This window comes from Peromyscus leucopus, chromosome 15, assembly GCF_004664715.2.
Source record: "Peromyscus leucopus breed LL Stock chromosome 15, UCI_PerLeu_2.1, whole genome shotgun sequence".
Taxonomy (NCBI): Eukaryota; Metazoa; Chordata; class Mammalia; order Rodentia; family Cricetidae; genus Peromyscus; species Peromyscus leucopus.
Genome location: NC_051076.1, coordinates 52,663,924 through 52,686,050, shown reverse-complemented (window position 1 = coordinate 52,686,050; position 22,127 = coordinate 52,663,924). Strand labels below are relative to the sequence as shown.

At 49.9% G+C, this 22,127-nt stretch overlaps 2 protein-coding genes across 2 annotated transcripts in view; both read right to left on the bottom strand.

Annotated features, from left to right (window-relative positions):
* The window catches only part of Inava (innate immunity activator), a 31,897-nt gene extending 23,882 nt beyond the window's left edge, over positions 1-8,015 (bottom strand). The window contains exon 1 of the mRNA XM_037211374.1: positions 7,778-8,015. The gene's annotated coding sequence lies outside the window, so the exon portion shown is untranslated. The remainder of the gene's footprint in view (positions 1-7,777) is intronic.
* A 9,165-nt stretch (positions 8,016-17,180) lies between these two features.
* Gpr25 (G protein-coupled receptor 25) lies at positions 17,181-20,437 on the bottom strand. Its single transcript, XM_037211372.1, is given in 2 exon segments — positions 17,181-18,625; positions 18,628-20,437. Coding segments are annotated over 2 exon segments (1,071 nt in total). The 5' UTR covers positions 19,016-20,437; the 3' UTR covers positions 17,181-17,942.
* Between the last annotated feature and the right edge of the window lie 1,690 nt (positions 20,438-22,127).

Here is a 22,127-nt window from a genome sequence, read left to right as displayed (position 1 = left end):
ATTCCCAGCTTCCTGTCTTGAGAGCTTTAGAATATTAATGATACCATCCTGTCTATCGAGCCGTCTGACCGGAGCTTGAAAGTCCAGAAAAGTTGGAGGAAAAGGTTTGGGAACCCTTAGAAAGATGGTCTGAGAAAAATGTATAAGACAGGAAAAGACCCAAGAGCAACATTGGAAACTAGTAGAGCTGGACAGAGGATGCCTTGGAGGTACCATTCTTTGTGATTGTTAATATTGATTGCCCGCTTGACAAGCTCTAGACTCACCTAAGAGACAAACTTCTGGGCATGGCTGCCAGGGGTTTCTAGACTGGGTTAACTGAGGTGGAAAGCTATGTATGCCCTACACCTAGATGGGTCCCAATAAAAAAAGAGAGAGCTAGCTGAGCACCAGCATTCCATGCTTTCTGCTTCCTGGGTGTGGATGTGATGTGACCAACCCCTCACATTCCTGCTGCCCTAGGATAAGAGACTGTTACCTTCACACACTCAGCCGAAATAAATGCCTCCTTCTTGCTTTCTTTTGTCAGGTTTGTTGTCCCAAGAGCTAGAAAAATAACAAATACAGAAAATTGGGACCAAGAAGTGGCGGCCATTGCTGCAACCAGCCTGACCATGTGACTTGTAGGCTTTTGGAACCGGTTTTGGGGAGGAATATGGAAGAGCTTGCAGCTGTGAACTCCAGAAGAAGGAGAATGCTGTAAATAGAGTTTGATGGGCCGTTCTGATGAGAGTTTAGAAGGCCAGAATGCTGGAAGAACTGAGCTATGTGAGCCCAACTCTTCGGTTTCATAGAGGAGCAAGGATTCTATCGGGAACAAGGCTCCAGGCCATTGGAGTTACATTCTGGCAAAGAATCTGGCTTCATTCTGCCCATGCCTTGAGAACTTGAATGAGGCGGAATTGAGAAGCAACAAGCTAATTTGTTTGATGGGAGACTTGTCAAGACAAGCTCATGCATCCAGGCTGTCTGTGGCCTGCTCCTATTCAGGCTGCTCCCTGCTCTTGTGCAGATCTACAGTGAAGAAGAGCATAAAGAAGAAAAATGTGAAGTTTGCAAGGAGACTTGTGTACACGGTTAAAGTTATAAACAAGGAGCGTGAGAAAACCGCAGTAATTGCTAAAGAGATCAGCACCTTAAAACATATCTACCAAGTGGGGTGCTGTGCGCCTTCAGTCTCAGCACACCCTAAACAGAGGCAGGAGGATCTCTGTGAGTCCCTGGCCAGCCAGGGCTGCGAAATGAGACCGTGTGTCAAAAAGTAAACAACAAAGTAACTTCCTGCACCATGTTGGGACAATAGAAAAGGTTCTCTAAGGGGAAGACCCCACCCACTGAAGGCTCTAACTTGTGAAAATGCACGAAAAGGAGAAAGCCTGACCTGAGAAGGCAACAGAAGGGCTTTCTTTCTCAAAACAGTTGGCCTAGGAAGGTGTCACACACAAAGGTTATGTTATTTTATTTTATTTTTAAAAGGGGTGCAGGCTGCTTCTCGAGCTGACAGCAGAACTTGGCAGCTTTATAAAATACTGAATTAACAGGCAGGAAAGATGCAAGAATGATGGAGAGGTTTCATGCACCAAGGCCCCTAAAAACCAGACAGGCCAGGCAGTGTGTGGAAGGGTCAGAGGCCCCGCAAGGAGGTCTGGAGACGCCATGGCGCATCACTGTAAAGGCGAACCCTAAGTTGCTTGCAGTGGAGCCCTAGGGTGCTGGAGATGCCAAAACCACAGGACATCTACAAGAAGAGCCAGCCCAAGACGGAGGCTGTGTGTTTTATAGCCAGAAGAAATGCAGAGGCGGGGCTACCCAAGATTCTATCAGGAGCCTCAGGTGCCAGCCAGACACGTCACTACAGGATCTGGTGGTTCCCCTGCGGGGGTCTGGTCTTTCGTTGGTCCTATCATTCCTTCCTGTGCCCCCATTCCTCCTGGCTGAATATTTATTCCATACAGTTGTGGACTGGAAGTATATGATTTATTTTAATGGAACTCAAGAGAGTGCCTTGAATCTCAGCAAAGACGTGGACTTTTAAACTGTGTTGGAATTGCTAAAGACTATGGGGACTTTTGAAGTTAGACTAAATACACCTTTCACTATGCTATGGCCCTGAGCCTATGGGGACAGAGAGTAGAATGTTATGGCTTTAAAATGATATGTTTGTGTTAACAAGGGATAGATTTTTCTATAGTTAATATTGTCAACTTGACAGGGTCTAGAATCAGCTGTTAGAAAAACCTTTGGGGATGTCTGTAAGGAAGTTTCTAGATTAGGAAGACATACCCTAAATGTAGGTGGCAGTATTCCATGAGCTGGGGTCTTAGGCTGACTTTAAAACGAGAAAACTGAGCAGCTGCATTTCTGGGGTTGCCCAGTGTTCTTTCACACTCCTGCCGCCGTATCTGCCCGCCATGGTGGACTGTACCCTCAAAGTGTGAGCCACCAAACTCTTCCTTAAGTCGCTAGTGCCAAGTGTTTCCTCACAGTAACAAGAAAAGTAACTAATATACAACTACTCACAGACTAGGGTGGTGTCTGGAACACAGATCTAGGACCCCGGCACCACCACATACTCAATGACACCTTTTCTCGGGATGAGAAGTACACTCTTCCTCAAGGTTCCAGCTTTGGGCTCACTTAGAAAATGCCAGCAACCCAGCAACCGGGCGGGCGGTGGTGGCGCACGCCTTTAATCCCAGCACTTGGGAGGCAGAGCCAGGTGGATCTCTGAGAGTTCGAGGCCAGCCTGGTCTACAGAGCGAGATCCAGGACAGGCACCAAAACTACACAGAGAAACCCTGTCTCGGAAAACCAAAAAAAAAAAAAAAAAAAAAAAAAAAAAAAAGAAAAAGAAAAGAAAAGAAAGAAAGAAAAAAGAAAAGAAAATGCCAGCTGCCCAGATGAGCAGAGGAAGAGATGGGAGTCTTGGAGGTCAGGAAAGTGATGAGATAGTCTGAGAATGGGAAGGGACATGCTGCTGTGTGTCCTGGGCACATCACGACACATCCTTGGGAAGTGGTAGGGATGGGAGCTGGAACCTTGGGCCCCAGATCTCCTGCCTTGATAGATTCTGATGCCTCACGTGTCTAGGAAGCAGGATCCTTCCGTCTCCAAGAGATCTCAATAGCCTACAGCAAAGAAGATGAGGGTCCCTCACATACCAGCACTCCCTAAGCCTTTAGATTCTACTTAAGAATGTGAATTTTTCCCCCTGCCTAGGTCAAATTCGAAACAATTAGTACGTGCTGTAGTTGGCAGAATGTTCCTGCCAAAGTTCGTGTGTTGCAAAGCTAACATCCCAATTCATAAAATGATGGCTTTGCAGTTGGAGTCTTGGGTAGCAATCAGGATCATCAGATCAGGATTAGGGTCATGGAGGCGGGGCCCTAGGTGTGGTAATTACTGGCTTTGGGGGCTGAAGAGCCCCTCGATACCCTGCCTGTTCTAACTCACATGCCCTTAGTGTGCCGTGGCAAACGAAGAGAGCCCTTGCCAGACAGCAGCACCATGCTCTTGGACTCCCAGCCTCCAGAAATAACTCTGGTTTTTAAGGTGGTTTTTGTTGTTGATTTTGTTTTATACATAGTCTCATGATATCGCCCTGGCTGGCATAGAATTTACAGATATCTGCCTGCCTCTGCCTCCCAAGGGATTAAAGTTGTTGTGTATCCCCACACCTGGCAGAACTCAGGTTTTTTTTGTTTTTGTTTTGTTTTGTTTTGTTTTTTAAATAATTACCCAGTCTCAGATATTAGGCTTAGCAGCCAAAAATGGTCTAAGATGGTTATGTTAGTGACTCTTCTCAATACTGGGACAAAAATACCTGGCCGATGCAACTTACGGAAAGAAGGGTCTATTTGGGCTCAGTCTACGGCAACACGGTCTCCTGTGGTGGAGAAGGTATGGAGGTAGGACCAAGCCAGCTCCTCACATCGCATCCACAGCGACGAAGCAGGCACTAGCTGGTCCTCAGCTAGCTTTTCCCACTCTTCTGTGGTCAGGAACCCCATGTCATAGGATGGTGCCGTCCTTACTTAGGGTAAGACTTCCACCCCAGTTAACCTAATATAGGAGTCTGTGAGGGCAAGAGGTTTGTTTCCATGGTGATTCTTAACCTGATCAGCTCGACAGTCAAGATTACCCATCACAGTGGTCTCCCTTGCAAGCCCAAGTGTGTTGTGTTACTGTTATTTGCAGACGAGGAAACCAAGGCCCGGAAGCATTCAACTAAGATGATTTAGGATGTGAAGACAGAGCCTCTGAGGCCACAGTTCTGCACTTGTTGAAAGACTTAGATGTCAAAGGGACTGAATGGTTAAGGAATAAAATACGTCAAGTGTAAGAATTCTGGTCCTCAAACAGCATAGTGTTTTGTTTATGGTCCTGCAACTCATTCTTAGCTTTAGTTTGAATTGGGGGAAGGGAGTCGAGATGAGCCCAAAAGAGGATGGGGGCCCAGTAGGACAAACTAGAAAATGCAGGTTGTCTTAAAGGGGGCAGTCACCACAAATGTTACCACAAGAAAATGCATGCATTTTAAAATAAAATCTGGAAATATAATTTGTGTATGTGCGAAAAATTGGCTGGACATATTTAATCATTTTACTAAAAAGTCAAGCACTTTCTGGGTGGCGGCGGCGGCGGCGGCGGCGGCGGCGGCGGCGCATGCCTTTAATCCCAGCACTTTGGAGGGGGAGGCAGGTGGATCTCTGAGTTCAAGGCCAGCCTGGTCTACAGAGCGAGTTCCAGGACACAGAGAAATCCTGTCTCAAAAAACCAAACAAACAAAAAACCTCAAGCAGTTAAAGTGTATATCCCTTAGACTATGTGGCTGTTTGTCTCACAGCAGAAGCCTCGGGAGCCTAGAACCCAGAGCCTGAGCATGCGCAAAAGCCAGGCCTGAAGAAGCAGGAGGTCCTGCAACAGAACCCCAGCCCTGATGAGCTGGAGGTGGATGGAAGCTGTAGATTGGGAAAGTCAGCTAAGCTCCGTTCATTTTCTCTTCTTTCCGCGTTGGCTGGAGAGGCAAAGGCCCTCTTCCAGCAGATGGGCTTTCTAGAAGATCAGAAACTGACTTCTTGCCCGCGGGTTAAAAGCAGGTAAAGCAAATTCTCACAATCCTCTGAAAGCTGCCTAGAAGGAAGCTGGGCATGTTGTCTGTACCCCAGCAGCCACCTTCAGAGGGAGGGGCCCCCAGGCCCTTCCTGTCCTTTTAGAAGCTACTCTGCCGGGTCCTTCCAACCTCAGGTCCGGCAGAGGAGAGAAATTACCCCACATAGTCTCTTCCTGCGCTCTGAGAACCAGGTGGGGGAAAGAGAGGCCATGGTTAGCCCCCCAGACACTGTCCTATCAATGTCTTGGCAAGCAGCTCTCTGGAAACCCCAGAATGACTGGGCCAAGGCCTGCTTCCTCTCCTGACCGCATCCTGCAAGCTGGGGCAGATGCCCGCAGGCACCGCCTGGAGGCTACTGCAACAATGGCTAGAACTCGTGATGTCCAGGCTGGGCTCGGGGAGGGCAGGGAGTTCCATGAACTGCGCGGGACTGGTCAAGGGGGCCAAGTCAGGGGCTTCCCTTGGCTGCCACGGGGAGGAGAACTGAAAATGGGCCCAGGACACCGAGTCTGAAGAGCGCTGAGGACAGCCCAGGCCATGCCCTGGAGTCATACCCCAGACTTGCATGAGGCAGGTCATTCCCCCAGGACACACCAGCACCCTCTGGCCATCAGTTCTGGTCTAGTTTCTAGATTTTTCTGAGTCCTCTGCAGGGCTCCCACTGTCTTCTCTTTCATGTCCTTCCCCCTTTCTGTATCTGTCTTTCCTTCCTCCCCAGCCCTTCTGTCCTGTCCGTCTGAGCTTCTGTGGACTTCAGAGGCCACAGACAGGTGTCCTTGGGTAGGCAGATCTGTGTGGATCACTGATCACTGACATGCTTCCTTCTGTCCCTACTGAAGCCATTAGGGGTGGTAACTGCCACCAGTCCTGGTCACATTGATCTGGATTAGTGATCTTCTGTGTGTCTAAACCAACCCCGAGGGCAGAAGTGACGGGAGAAGACCGAGAATCTACCTCAGCCTGGGACTGTGTGCAGGCTGGTAGAGACTTGGATCACTCCTCTCAGGAGGGCAAAACCTGATCCCTCCCTTGCTGTGAACCCAAGCTCCCACCCGACTTCCATCCCCCTGAGGACCACCTGCCGCCAAGCCCTATGGCTCCCGTCGGCCTGTCATTTCTGGAGGCCTAAAGAAGATTGAAAACTTTAAGGTAAGAGTGAATCGTGGGTTGGTTATTGTTTTTGTTTTTAATTGTTGGTTTTTTTTTTGTTTGTTTGTTTTGTTTTGTTTTGTTTTTCGAGACAGGGTTTCTCTGTGTAGCTTTGTGCCTCTCCTGGAACTCACTTGGTAGCCCAGGCTGGCCTCGAACTCACAGAGATCCACCTGCCTCTGCCTCCCGAGTGCTGGGATTAAAGGCGTGCGCCACCACCGCCCGGCCTGTTGTTTTGTTTTTTAAGATAAAATTAAATACAGTGGTGGAGAGACAGATGTTACTAGACTAGATGTTACTTTGGGGCTGCTGGGGCTGCATCCAAGACAGGACACCGGGACCTCAAGGATGCTCAGCTCTAAGCCTCCCACAGCCCCCTCTGGAAAAGCCTTCCTGGTTCCTCGGGAAAGCCTTGCTTGAAGTCAACTACCATGGGGGTCTATCGACGCATCGGTCTGGTCTTGTCTATTTCCTCTATGGCAGTGGAGTGAGATAGACTTATCTCCAGGCCAGGGGACAAACCCAGGAACTTGGGTCCTGCTGGGGCTACAGTCTGATGGTGGTGGTGATGATGATGATGGTGATGATGATGATGATGGCGCAGGTGTGTTGTGTGTATGCCTGAGTGGCGGTGCTTATGTTCACCAGGGGCTGCCTCTACTGCTTTCAAGGAACCGAATATAACACGTTTAGTTTAGGCCCTGGAGGATTTTTTTTGTATGGCTCATGAATAGGGATGCTGTTCCCTCTAAAAATGTAGAGAAGACCCCGGTAGGCTGAGAGTGTGACAGCAGAGCCGGACAGGCAGAGAAAGCAGGAAAGGGCTGAGAGCGACTGGCTGCCCCCAGGTCCCGCTGGTGACTTTCCCTAGAGACCGCTCTGTGGAACTTGCTTCTCCAGTCAAAAGCATTCCGTTTGAGGATTTAGCTCTTGTCTTTGCCCCCTCAGCAGTTTGGTTCCGTGCTACTGAACTTGAGTGACTCTATTGGTCTGGTCTGCTGGGCCCAGTGTGGGAGCTCAGCCCAGACAATAATAACCTTTCTTATTTACCATCACTAAGAACAATTAAACTCAAAGTATCTGAGATGGCAGATGCCTCCTAAGGCAGTGCCTCTCAGGGCTATCGTCTTTTGGCCTTTTTGGATGGTAAGAGGCTCAGGTAGGTCATTTAGGAGACATTAACAGAAGTGTGTACTTGGGGCCGGAAGTGCAGCTCAGTAGGAGAGCACCTGCCTAGCCTGCAGAAGGCTACAAGAAATTAGGCCAGAGTTGCTCAGTTTCTTTGTAAAGTGGGTGTGTTGGGACCCTCACCCCCACCTCGTGCCTGTGACACTGAACTCTGTTTGGCATTATCCTTTGCCCCCAGGAAATATCCAATAAGTGGTAGCAATTTTTAAAGAGACGCTTTCTTACATTTTTTAGTCTAAAAAAATACCCATTGTCATCTTTGTCACTTCTAACCCTCGGGAAAACAATATTTAGATTTCTGCGTGGTTATATTTTTAAGATCCAGACCTGTTTGCCAGGGACCATCCTCCACTTCCTGTAGCTTAGGGACTAGGTGCTTCCAAAGGCCAGACTCCTCCTCCTGTGCCGAGGCTGAGCCGGAGCTGCGGCTGGGTCCATCAGAAGCAAATTAATACCTCACATCTTTGGCTGCTCTTAAGGTATCGTAAGCATGATGAGAAAGAGGAAGGAGAGTTTTCACTGGGGTCGGATGATAGCGGTGTACTTAGTGGACATGGGCCATATGTGACTTCCTCCCCCAACCCGTGCGCATCCCCAGTCCTCTGTGAGTTCACTTAGGTCAAAGCACTGTGTCTGTTTGCTCATAGCCACATGGACTGAAGAGTTCCAGTGGGAAGCTGCTGGTAGAGAGATGGGGCACAGCAGGGAGAGGTCAGTCTGGCTAATGAATTCCCCTTTACCTATCATGTACGTAGGCTTAGAAAAACAATTGTTTTTGTTTTCAAGACAAGGTTTCTCTGTGTAACAATCTTGGCTGTCCTGGAACTTGCCTTGTAGACCAGGCTGTCCTCCAACTCACAGAGATCTGCCTGTCTCTGCCTCCCAAGTGCTAGGATTAAAGGTGTGCACCACCACTGCCTGACTTAAAAAAATCTTTTTTGAGAGAGACAAGGTCTTATAGCCCAGGCTGGCCTCGAGTTTGCTGTGTAGATGAGGATGACCTTGATCCTCGGCTCTTTCTGCCTCTAACTCCGAAGTGCTTGGATTCCAGGTGTGAGCCATCCTGCCTGGTCTTTAAGGTACTGGGACTCGAATCCAGGGCTTTGTGCATATTAGACAAACACTGTGCCAGCTGAATTACATGCCTAGCGCTAGACTTAGGAATCAACATGTCCCTGTATGTTCCTGTTGATGATTTTTTTTTTTTTAAATAAGAATATTTTAGAAACTCAATATGCTAAATAAGTGTCCGGAGAAGAGGCATGGATGGGTTGGCCATCTTTGAGGTTTGGGATCCTAGAAGTCTCCTGACCTCTGACCTCTAGCAGTGCTGGGACCGAAGGCAGCAGACGTTGAAGTGGTGTGGCACTTCACTGTGGGGAAGGTCCTCTCATCTTGGGGTTCACTCTGAGTTCTGGAAGGTAATCTTTTTAAATAAAAATGTAATTTTATTGTATGTGCTTGGGTATTTATGCGTCTCGTACCTGTGGCGGCCAGAGAAGGGTGTCAGATCCCCTGGCACTAGAGTTACAGATGGTCGTGAGCTGCCATGTGGATGCTGGGAATTGAACCCAGGTCCTCTGGAAGAGCGAGAGTGCTCTTAACTGCTGAGTGGTCTCTCTAGCCCCTGGAAGGAGATTCTAAGCCCAGGGAGCGAAAGCGTCCTTGGACTACTCACAAGGCTTCTATCCCAGGGACACACTGACCAGTCACTCTCTAGAAACCCAGAAAACACACAAGTCACAGCACAGAAGTCATCATGTACGTTTTAGTTTCAGTGGGAATTTTTTTTCCCCAAGCTAAGGGCCAGCAGGCTTTCATTTCCCTCTTTTATACCACTAACTCTGCGGTGATATATTGTGTACCCTAATAAAATTTGCCTGAAGATCAGGGAACAGAACAAGCCACTAGACTAAACATAGAGGCCAGGCAGTGGTAGCACACACCTTTAATCCTAGCACTCAGGAGGCAGAGATCTGTCTGGATCTCTGTGAGTTCAAAGCCACCCTGGACTACATGAGATTGACTCAGTCTAGGAGAGAAACAGAGCCAGGCAGTGGTGGCACACACCTTTAATCCCAGTACTGGGAAGCACACACGCCTTTAATCCCAGGAAGTGATGGCTGGGTGGAGAAAGGTGTATAAGGCGTGAGGAGACAGGAACTGAAGCCTTTTTGGCTGAGGAAACCCCTTTCGGCTAGAAAGGCTAGAGGCCTTTTGGCTAGAAAGCCTCTTCAGACTGAGGAGTTGGTAAGAGGTGGTAGCCGTGGCTTGTTCCTCTGTGTCTCTGATCTTTCAGCATTTACCCCAATATCTGGCTCCGGGGTTTTTAATAAAAGACCATTTAGCAATTCATATAACATAACGCCACATTTTCTGTCTTTTTGTGAATGGGATGGAGACTCAGATGGGGTCTACGTCGCTGCAAGAGCCCCATGGTCTTGCTTACTGGAACACAGAGTTACAGAATAAGGGTTTCGTTCACTCAGAATTTGAGAGGCAGTATCCAGAACCACAGTAGCATCCAATGCCACTTAGCAAATATCCTGCTGTTTATTTTACTGCCGGTAATTAGAGCACATACAATGCTTACTATGTTCAAGATAATCCTAAACTCCTCACACACCAACACACTTAACCCTTCTCTACCCTCTCAGATAGAAACAGCACCCCAGGTTTACAGATGGGGGTTGTGACATGGAAGAGAATGGCCAAGTTAGCCAAAGTCACCAAGACTGTGGGGTGTGGAGCTTCCTCGGCTTTTATTAGTGTACTGTGCTGCTTGCCACTGTCCTTTCATGATGTCCACGGTCACTGCCGTTGAGAGTTCTGTCCTCTGGCTGATACCGTCACAAAGGGGTAGAGCCCAGGCGAGGGACAGACAGCAGGTGTCTGTCCACTTTGGACAAAAATGTTCCAAGTGAGTCCCCAGCTGGAGGGGAAAGACACTCATGCCAGGATGACGGGAAGAGCAAAATCTCCTGAGCAATTTCAACGTCTAGAAAAGGAGGGAGGGCTAGTCAGACGATGGCCGATCCACAGAAGAAAGCTTCAGAACGACAGCTCTGAGATCTGTATTGAAATACAGAAAAACCATACAGAGTGCTGTGCAAAAGGAGAGACTGGATGTCGGGGCTGGGATGGTGGCTCAGAGGTTAGGAGCACTCTCTGCTCTTGCAGAGGACCTGGGTTCAATTCTCACCCCCCACATGGTTGCTCAGGACCACCTGTAACCCTAATCCTGGGGGATCTGATGCCCTCTTCTGACCTCCTCAGATAGCAGGCACACACATGTACACAGATGGTGTACACACATGCATGGAGGCAAAACACCATACACATAAAATAATAAATCTAAAAAGAAAAAGCCTAACACCACATGAGTACGTTGACCACACTCGAGAAGGTTTGGAAAGCTGTATAGATGGAAAAGTTCTTACAATTAGAGCAGAGGGTCTTGAGTTATTTCACTTTTTTTTTTTTTTTTTTGGTTTTTCAGGACAGGGTTTCTCTGTGTAGCTTTGGAGCCTGTCCTGGAACTCACTCTGTAGCCTAGGTTGGCCTCGAGCTCACAGAGATCTACCTGCCTCTGCCTCCTGAGTGCTGGGATTAAAGGCCTGTGCCACCACCAACCAGTGAGTTATTTCACTCTTGATATCACAGCTTTATTTGTAGTAATTTCAGAGGTAGAGACTTGAGAAGATTGGGGCACCCTGTTATGTAAAGAAGAAGGCTTTGGTTAAAGGAAAGAGAGAGTAGGGGAGGGAGGGAGGGAGGAGGGAGGGAGGGGGAGGAGGGGGGAAGAAGAAGGGAGGGGAAGAGAAGGGAGGGAAGGGGGAGGAGAGCCGATTTTGATCGGTAAGCTGGCCACACTATGCTGTGCCAGCATGATCCTAGGATCTAGAATAGGAGGCCCCCAACCAGGTGTGCCCTGCGTATTTTAGACTTATTTGGGGCAGGCATGTAGAAGGGAGATGGGAATGTGCACATTATGAAGGACAGCCAGGAAAGCGATTATGAATCACCTCTGTCTATCACATCTCCCAGGGTCAAACCACAACCCTCACCCCCCCACACAAATCTCAGGCTGTCCAGAATCTCTAATGAGTAAGTTTACTTTAAGGGTAAGTGTGGGGGTACACCCCTAAAATACAAGCATGTGGGAGGCTGAGAACTCTTGAGTTGAACTATGTAAAAAGACTCAAAGAAAAGAAGAGAAAAGAAATGAATAATGTCACATCTAAGAATTTATCCAGGGATCCAGGGTTGAATTTGGGCTCCCTCTCCCCAAACAGGTTCTTACTGTAGACATATACATATGTGTGTGTGTGTGTGTGTGTGTGTGTGTGTGTGTGTGTAAATGTATATGTGTGTATATACATATATATAGAGATAAATTAGATAGAAAGAGAGAGAGACTTATTCTCGAAGTTCTGTTACTCTAGAGAACCCTGACTAAAACAAATTCTCTCCTTTAGAGCAGGTTTCAGATCTAATCAAGAGAGCATTTGGCTGCCCCATAAGCTCTCTTAACACTTCTGCACCAGGGGGCAGGCACAGCTTGTCTGGTAGGATGGCATTGTACTATGCAGGAGCAGGTGCCTAGTAAGGCCTTAGCCCTTCCCGCACTAGGAAAGCTAGCCACCCCGAGAGACTCCTGGTTGGTTCAAGATCAAGTTTGTTTATGTCCTGCAACCCAACTGTGTGGTGTCTTCAGCAACAGGGGCATACCCTCTATGGCAACAGAGTGACTGCACTAGCCTGTATTGTGGGACACCCTGACAATGAACTGTCGGAGGGTCACCCATGCCTGGCACTGGGGTTTTCCTTTAAGAACCCATGTCTCCTGGGAGCTGTGTTCTGACCCATGCTAGGTAATCCTTTGTTTCCCCTTCACTTGTTTTATTTTTAATTAGCTTACCAACTGGTGGGATTTCATAAAACTTCATACTTTTTCTTAGTTTGGATTAGCTGTTCCCCCAGCCTCCTTCCCTCCTGCCTTCCCCTCCCCCACTAGTATTCCTTCCTATCACACATTTTCACTATCCCATCTTACTATGGTTTCTTTAATATATATATATATATATATATATATATATATATATGGATTTGGTGGTTCATGCTTACTATCCCAGCCACTTCGAGGACTAATAGAGGCTCGTTTGAGTCTTTAGGGGCTTGAGACCAGCCTGGGCAACATGCTGTGAAATTCTGTTTCAGAACAAAAAGAAATAAAACAAGACCCCGCAAACCAAAACGCAAAGAAGCGCTATTTACCTTAATAATTAGTGCAGGAAAATCTAGCGCTACCCTCCCCCCCTCTTTTTTTTTTTTTTTTTTTTTTTTTTTTTTTAAGAAAAGGTCTTATTATGTAGCCCTAGCCTGGAACTCATCATGTAGACCAGGCTGGCCTGGAACTTACAGAGCTCTCTCTCTGTCTCTGCCTCCTGAGTGCTGGGGTTAAAGGTACCATGCCCAGCAGAAAATCTCAACATTTTTAAGAGAGAGAAGAGGTCAGGGAGTCGACCATGTGAGCTGGGTTCAAAAAATGGAGAAGGTGGCTCTGTGTCACAAGGGAGGGGTGACAGGGTCAGGAAAGGCAGGCGGGGGACGGCCGAGCCATTTGCTGTGGTCTTGCGCATGCTCCCTGATGTCCCCACAGTCAATGCATCATGCATGGGGATGGCAGACTCACGGCGCTCATGCGGGTGCTTTCCACAGTGTGCTCCACAGATAAAAGGGTTGTCATTATCTCTGGGTCTTGGTATCCTCCTCCTTAGCACGGACAAAACTAGCTGGTAGTGCTAAAATCAAGTGACATTTTGTAAACACATGTCTCGTCTCGGGTGGAGTAATTACAAACCTGTAACTTCTTTTTGATTTTAAAGATAATAGAGGGGAAGAGTAATTTCACACCTTTGATTTCCCTCGAAGTTACCAGCATTTCCTGGTCTGATCATGCTTTGTCCCAGTTGCTGAGTCTGGGGGTCAGGTGAAGAGTGTAAGCAGTTTCCTGCAGGCCTCTGAGCTGAGGGAGGCCAGGAACTTAGACCTGATAAAAATCTCACAAGTGAGGTGCCTTCAGTGTCCAGAGTCACCGCTGCCCTGCCCTCGGTGGGGAGAGCAGCTGACTCATATCAGACTTCACCAACACACACCCCGGCTCTGCCAGCCTTCTGAACTCCCCAGATCACTCACCAGTCTGGGCCCCAGTTCCCACACTGTGCCCTGAGAACAGACCCGTGGGGTCGAGAGGGGTGAAGAGAAAGGTCAGAATTAGTCACAAGAGGCAAATTAAGAACGACACACAGCCATATGCCAGCCTTCGTCTGGATGTGGAGTTTCCCTTTCTTCTTCTCTCTCCACCCTCCTCCCCCTTCCCCATCACTGGAGATGGAACCTAGCTTTTTACCTGCTAGGTACGGGCTCTAGTGCTGAGTTACAGCCTCAGTCAAGATGTTGACCTTTTCAATCCCTGGGTAGCCCCACAGGGTCTCTCCACAGTAACAAGATGGGGAGGGAGAGCACGGCCTGGAACATGTTAATCCTGAGGACGTGCTTTTGGGGGCACATCTGTCTGAAACACCATCACTTATAAAGTACTTTCAAGAACATCATTTCCTTTGATCTACGATACAGCAGAGCAGATATGATCAGCCCCAGCCTTCAGCTCAGAAGCCTGGGTGAGGGGCCCAGAGACAGGCAACTGGATTGTGACCATGGGGAGCCAGGCCCTGGTCTAATTTCAGCCTCTTTGTATTGGAAGCATCAGTCTATGCTAACGGCCCCTTAAAATGCTTATAAACATTTTTGCAAAAGAAATGGAGGGAAGGGGCCTTTACGATTCTCTTAATTCTAACACAACCATTGTTCACATTCATTGCATCGTCTTCTAGCCTTTCTCTGCATCCTTTAATAAAGCATAACTGTTATCATGCATAGAACGCAACATCATTTCTTCACTTTCACGTTACCTCACATGATGTAGTAGTTAAGAAACCCCTGCGACATACAGGCACTGCTCTAGGAACTGGGGACACAGCATGAAACCAAATGACAAAATTCTCTGTCATCATGGAGTGCATGTTATGATGAGAGAGCCCAATAAGCAAATAAATGAATACCTGGTATTCTATTAGTGAGCCGCAGGAGAAAAGATCTTACCTATGATGCCTAACCTGGGAGGGATAAGAAAGAAAAGAGAGTGTTGATCCACTGGACACTCTGCTGGTTAATTTCATATCAACTTGACATAAGCTGTGGTCATTTGGAAAAAAAAAAAAGAATCTTAATTGAGAAAATGCCCCTACCATATTGGCCTGCAGGCAAGCCTATGGGGCGTTTTCTTAATCAGTGGTAGATGGTTCAGGGCCCAGCCCTTAGTGGGTGGTGCTGTCCTGGGCTGGTGGTCCTGGGTTCTATAAGAAAGCAGGCTGAGCAAGCCAGGGGAAGCAAGCCAGTAAGCAGCAGCCCTCCACGGCCTCTGCATCAGCTCCAGGATCCTGCCCTGCTTGAGTTCCTGTCCTGACTTCCCTCAGCTATGGAGTGTGATGTGGAGCTGTGAGAGGAAATCAACCCTTTCTCCCCAAGTTGTTTTTGGTCATAGTGTTTTATCACAGCGATAGAACCCAAATGAGGAGACGTGTAACGTTTTCCTCCAACAAAGCCAGCGCTGACAGTTCGCGTCCTTAGAGTCAAAGTGTGAGGTGGTTATTAACATCTGAAACTTTGCCTTCTTTCTCTTGGAAACGTACTACCAACATTTCCTGATTCCTCGTTGAATGCGCTCTTAAAATTTGCATTTTAATCTATCACAGTCGTGAAAGCGCAGCATTATGTTTGGACATTGAGTTTTTTTCCTTCTAGGTTTACATCTTTAAATACTTCTCTTCTTCAACCACCTAACTCTCATTGTCTAGGATTAGTGCATAAGGAGGGGGTCGACTGGAGCTTATATGGCTAGGAGGGTGGACATTTGAGGGGTGGAGTGTGCACTGTTTGTTTGTTTGGTTTTGGTTTTTGTTTTGTTTTGTTTTGTTTTGTTTTGTTTTTTTGAGACAGGGTTTCTCTGTGTAGCTCTTGCTGTCCTGGAACTCACTCTGTAGACCAGGCTGGCCCAGAACTCACAGAGATCCGCCTGTCTCTGCTTCCCGAGTGTTGGGATTAAAGGTGTGTGCCACCACCACCCAGCTAGGTTATGCACATCTTGTTCTTGATGAAGAGGGACCTACTGCTTTCTGTCTGTCTGTCTGTCTGTCTCTCTCTCTCTCTTTTCTTTCTTGTGCATTGGTGTTTGACCTGCATGTCTGTGTGAAGGAGTCAGATCCACTGGAACTGGAGTTACAGACACTTGTGAGCTGGCATGTGGGTGCTGGGAATTGAACCTGGGTCCTCTGGAAAAGCAGCCAGTGAGCAGGCACTGAGCCATCTCTCCAGCTCCCCAGCTGCTTTCTAAAAGAAAAGCTATTATTAGCTCCTGCATCCATGCCTCGTCTCCCTCGGCAGGAAGTGGGGGCTCACTCTCCACGGAATGAGGAGCACATGAGAGCCCATTTGAGCGCTGCACCCCAAAAGAGGGAACTGTTCTCCACACTGTGCATAGTTCTGCGTTGTGGGGAAATGTCAGTTTTCAGTAAGCACTGCAGGAGGGGAGATGAAACCTTTCCGGTGGGCTTGAGAAGCCTTCTGTCTGTCTGTCTGTCTTCAGGGAGCTCAGCTGAGAAAGTGGAGAGGAACTTGGAGGGGACTCTGTCCCAGCAGCCTAGAGCAACATTTGCTCTGTAAGCTTTAGTCTAGACACACATACCTCGGGTGAGCGTCAGCACCCCTGCCTGTCCTGGAAGCCCTGGGGCCTTCACCTCAGAAAGCAAGGGCCGGAGAGGAAGGACTATGATGTAAATGAGCCCTTAGACTTGCAAGTGCCTGAAGTACACCCTGCTGGCCCAGGTGACCATAGGCTGCAGGCCTTGCTGCTCCCAGGGCGAACAGTGGGACGTGCATAGATGTTCTTTCTGACAAGAGCAGATGCAAGGTGGGGCCAAGGTGGGCTGTATTGTTAAACATACTCCAAACCAATAGTCTCAAATGCTAGAGGGAATGCAGTGGTACTAGACGAGGTTAAACAGCCAGACAGAATGCCCATCTTCAGATCTAAGCCAGCACGGAAGCTTCAGTCTGTGCGGCGACTCCACGACCCACGATCTGGCCGGGGCGTGGTTCTCAAGAAGAACCCCGTCCCAGAACCCCTTTCCCTCGCTGACCAAGATGTGTCTAGGCCAAATCCTCTCAAATAAAAACATTTCCTTTCTAAGCCTTCCACACGCCTCAAAGGATTAAACCAGAGTGTGAAATGGTTAATTCCAAACATTTGTACTGGAAGGGCTCCCAGAGCATGGGGGAAAGCCTGGACCACATTTAAAACTCAAAATTACACATCTCTTCTTTGAAATGACACCTGGCAGGCAGATGCTGTGCATCTTCCTCTTTTTTTTTTTTTTTCTTTTTCATCTTGCAACCTTCAAGATGTGAGATGCCCTTTAAAAGAATAAGTAATTCTCTGCCCTCCCGAGAGTACCACACAGGTGCAGCTGGTCCTCTTGTCCCATCCCAGCATCACACAAACCACCACCCTGAGGTGCCTCAACTTCTGAGTTGAGTTGTGTCTGACGGGGACGCACTTCTGACACCCCATTTCACTCCTGCTGTTCAAGTCAAGACGCAGCTCTAACGAGGGCTAACCAGCGGTTTATTATTATTATTATTATTGAGATGTGAACTCACAGAAGAACCCGGGGTCCCTGGCTGAGTGATGGGGAATCGGAATGCCTGCTGAAATGTCAGCTCCCAGCACTAAGAAGGAAGGTCAGAACAGCTTCCCCAGAGGGGAGAAGGGTCACCACAGCCAGGGTGGCACTCTGAAGGAACAGGTGGGAAGGACCAAGTTGGGCAGCTCAGACTGGAGGTGGTTCCCATGTCTTTGGTGAGCCTTTGAAAATGAAAATCCCAACTGGGGATGTGAAAGGATTCAGTTAATGCAGCTACAAAGATGGCCAGAGAAAGGGCTCTGGCTCCTCTCGTTCTACAGAACATTTCTGAGGTGGCATTAGTAGAGGGCTGATGTGGAGGAGAAATTTCTCGGATGGCAAAGGCTTTTGCAGGGGCAAGAACGGTCTGGGGCAAGAAGGGTCGTTGAGAGTCTGCGTTGGATGTTTGAGCTGAGCTACACCAAATGAAGCAGAGAGAGAAACCCACTTCCCTCACATCGACTGGGTAAACCAGGTGGGTGTCTACAGCCCTTCTTGCCCTGGGGAAAATTAAGGAAACTCCCCACCCTTCCCATGTCTATCAGTCTGCGAGAACAGCCAGTCTTAGCCAGCTACGAGAAAACCGATGGGCAGTCCTCCGGGGGCGCATCTTGGGAGCACGGTCGTCCTCCGTGTGGCTCCTCTCTTTGGAGCTCCGCAGCCGCTCCGCCTGCGCCGCCCGGGGGAGGTTACGAGGCCGAGGCAGAGTTCGCCTTTGGGGACCGGCCCCAGAACACCGAGCTGTCGTCCCTGGAGAGCGAGGACGCCGAGCTGATCCTTCGTACCTGGCGCCCGGCGCGCGTGCACACCCCGAACCGGGCCCGGGCGCGGAACGAGCGGTCCAGCAGGAGGTAGATGACCGGGTTCGCAGAGCTGTTGACGAAAGCCAGGCAGGTGGCGACCGCCAGACCCCAGCGCAGCGCCAGCAGCAGCGCGCAGGGCAGAGGCAGAGCCCGGAGGCGCGCCAGGTGGAAGATGGCTCGCAGGACGCCGAAGGGCAGCCAGGAACCCACGAAGACGCTCTCCACGGCGAAGATGATGCGCAGCGAATTGCTCCGGGCCCTCCCCACGCGCGGCAGGCGGCGCGACACGCGGCAGTAGCAGACCAGGGTGACAGCCAGCGGCAGCGCGAAGGTCAGCAGCAGCAGCAGCAGGCCGAGGCCCTGGAGTGCATCCGACGGCTCCTCGGCGCACTGGCTGCCCGGGCCGTCCGGGCTCGGCTGCAGCCCGCGGTAGAGCAAGGCGGGGAGCCCGGCCAGGACCGCCACCGCCCAGGCGCCGCAGCACGCGGCTCGCACACAGCGCGGGCTCCGCAGCGGCCGCGCGCCCAGCGGCCGGCCTACCGCCAGGTAGCGGTCCACGCTCATGCCGCCAGCAGCAGCGCGCCCGCGCAGCGCGTGGCCGCCAGCGCGAAGCTGCTGACTTTGCACAGGCCGTCGCCGAAGGGCCACCGGCCGCCCCGGGCCTCCGCCGCCGCCCACAGTGGCAGTGTGAGCACGAAGCCCAGGTCGGCGGCCGCAAGGTGCAGCACGAAGGTGTCCACCAGCCGCCGCGGGCCGCGCCGTCCGCTCAGCAGCCACATCACGAAGGCGTTGCCCGGCAGGCCCACGGTGAAGGCCGCCAGGTAGAGCGCAGGGATGATGGCGTGAGCGTAGGGCAGGTCCCAGGCCGGGCAAAGCTCCATTTGGTCCAGAGAGCCAGAGCCCGAATAGTCCCAGGACGTCGTGCTCCAGCTGTGACTCCAGGCCTCGGTGGACTGCATGGCCAGGGTCACTGGACCTGCGTCCTCCCTGGCGCAGTGCCGCTCTCTCTGAGCAGGAGGGGGTTTGCTTTTCACGGCCGGTGCCCAGCACCTCCCTTCCTGCCACCCCAGGCCGCGGCGAAGGGGTGAGCAGGAAGGTGGAGGGGGAGAAGAGTGTGGGCCGGGAGGGGCAGGTATCTGTGGTGGAAATGGTGGCTTCCAAGTTGGGGCTGGCCCAAAGGGGGCTTCACGACTGGTTATTGTAAGGAGATATCCTTAGGGGCTGGGAGACCTGTGGCCACTCGAAGTTGATAGCACAATATTTCTGAGTGCTTGGCCTATTTTCTTGGCCGGCGGGTATCTGATATGGGGTGCAAGGGGCAGCAGGTGTGCCCTAGAGCCCTAAACTGTTTTCGGTTCTCATCAGGAGTCGCTTTTGTTTGCTTGTGTTTAGAGGGGGAGGAGACAGACTTCTAAGGGAGGACCATGCCTCAGCTCCTGTCTCTAATTTGCTCTGCCATGTAGCACACACAAGGGGATCTGGAGGTTGAGGGAGCCTCCCACAGTTCCTGATCAAGAATTGTCCCTGAGCTCTTGGACCAATTAGCCTCCTGGGAGGAAGGATTAGATGTGCCACCTGGAGTGGCATTTCTGGTCTAGTCCAGTCCTCATGAAGCCGTGTTTAAAGCTAGAGTGGGAAGTCGTAGTTGGAGGGAGTGCCCTACTGAAAGGGTCCGGGCCCTGGGTTAACCCTCCTCCCTTGCTGGGGTAAGTCAAACAGGGTCATAACCTCTATACAAAGGATGACACAAAATGGCCCCTAACAAAACAACAGATTTGTTACTCTAAATCATGTGATAGGAGCTCCGAGACCCCCTGTGAAGCGAGGGGAAGCAGAGGGTTCATGGATAAGGGTGTGCAGGATGTCTGGGCTTGCATGGACTGCAAGAGGAGAGACAAGGGTGGGTGAGGGAAAACATGCTTTCTCCTCAAGGAGCTACACACAAATTCTTAACACATATCCCTTGATGGGCTGCGTTGGAACTGCTGCTAACAATGCCTTCCCAGGGTCACTCTGTTGTCACCAACAATGAATGACTGATGCATTGAGCAACCTGGGGTTGGAAATTCCGGGGGACTGTCAGTTTTGTCTGCTCCCATTCCATTGACAGTGACCTCTCCACATAGCGGGCATTGTTCTTTGCATTGCAAGAAATGCATCTTGACCTCAGATCCATCATTTGGGGGGTGGGTGGGAGACACAGGCCATGTGTGCGATAACCAACAAGCCATCAATCAAGCTGTAGTCCATGTTTAAAACAAAGTCCACGTAGAGCTTAGAAGCAAGGGCCATGCTGTTGGTGAGAAACAGCTGCAGAAGGGCAACACTTGAAGTCGGGTCTAGGAAGAGGATAAAGGTAAAAAAAAAGGATGGCAGAACAGAGAGGATGAGCCAGCTGGGCGGTGGTGGCGCACATCTTTAATCCCAGCACTCGGGAGGCAGAGGCAGGCCGATCTCTGTGAGTTCAAGGCCAGCCTGGGCTACAGAGTGAGTTCCAGCAAAGGCGTAAAGCTACACAAAGAAACCCTGTCTTAAAAAAAAAAAAGAAAAAAAAAAACAAAACAAAACAAGCAAGTACAGTGAGACACCTAAGAAGATACGGGCAGGCTGCGGGAGCCTAGGGGAGGAGTGTAGGTGGGTGATTGAATGGACAGCAGACGTAGCTGGCAGGGTCACCGTGCCTGATCCTGAAGGCTTTGGATGTAAGTCTGACTTGGAAAAGCCCCCGCAGGACTCCCCAGGAGGCTGCCGTATTTGTGACTGAGATAGATGATTATGATTTTATTTTGCAGGAGGCAAGGTCTCACCTCTTCAGGCAAGTGCTCTGCCCCTGAGCTACATCCCAGCTCCTGACATAGTTATTAGCAGTAGGGACAGAAAGGAGAGGATGTATGGAGATTAGTCCAGGTCTCCACACAGAAAGGATTAGAGGTAGGCCTGGGATTTCTCATCTGAGGAACACCATGGAAGATGTCTCTCTAATTAAAGGACCAGAGCACAGAAGGGCAGCTGTGTGTGTGTGTGTGTGTGTGTGCCCAGCTTGACATTGATTGGAAGTAGGCTGATGAAATGTTATGATCCAAACCAAGACACACTGAGAGCAGGAGAAGCATGGCAATCAACAGTACTGTTCTGGGCAGACTGGGCCATAGGATACCCTTGGGTTGGGTCTCCTTTGATAACTGCAGCTACCCAACAGGAAGATGGGATAGAGGAATAAATGTCTTTGCATTCTGTCCAAATCTAGTTCTCACAGAGTAAGGGTTTTAAGCTGGGGGTGGGTGGGTAGTGAGTCTGCTTTTCTGTAAAGGAAAGGGCCTGCCTCTACCCTGCAAAACCTACCCATTAAGTCAAACATGCAGAGCTCAGGGTACATATCTAGTCTGTTCCTGCCAAGAATTTTTTTTCTTGGGCTGATGAGAGGACTCGGTAGGTAAAGGAGCTTGCCACCAAGCCTGAGGAGCCGAGTTCAATCCCCTAGCTCACATAGTAAAAGGAAAGAACCTACTTCTGCAAATGGTCTTTTGATCACACATGTGCCATACACATACACATGTGCCATACACATACACGCCCACACACATACACACATGCACTTAAGAAGCTTAACAGTTTTTTAAAAAAAAAATATTTCTCATACCAGTTGCAAGCTGGGAAAAGGTACTCAAGAGGCCAGGGAGTAAGCCTGCCTAATCTCTTGGTGGGCTCCCCAGTTTCTAGGCATGAGCTTTCTCCAAAAGGCCCTCTACCCACATGGTGCTGGTGAGCTGTGCCTACCTCCTGGTTGGCCACAGGGGCTACAGCCTCCTTCCCTGGAAGACCAGTGGGATAGAGCCTAGACAGAGGCCAGGTCCAGTGCTGAAGAACGTTTCCCACTTGCATTTGGCACATCTCAAGTCTAGGGCTCAAAGAGCATGAGTGATCTTGAAAGCTAGAGATGGACTGTGAAGACACCACCTGAGAGAAGGCAGACTAGGGGGGCAGCTGCCGAGAGGGGAGGGGAGCCAGGGGGTGGGAAGTGGGGTGGGGGAGGAGAGGGGGCTGGGGGGGAGCAGAGTGGAGCCGGGTGCG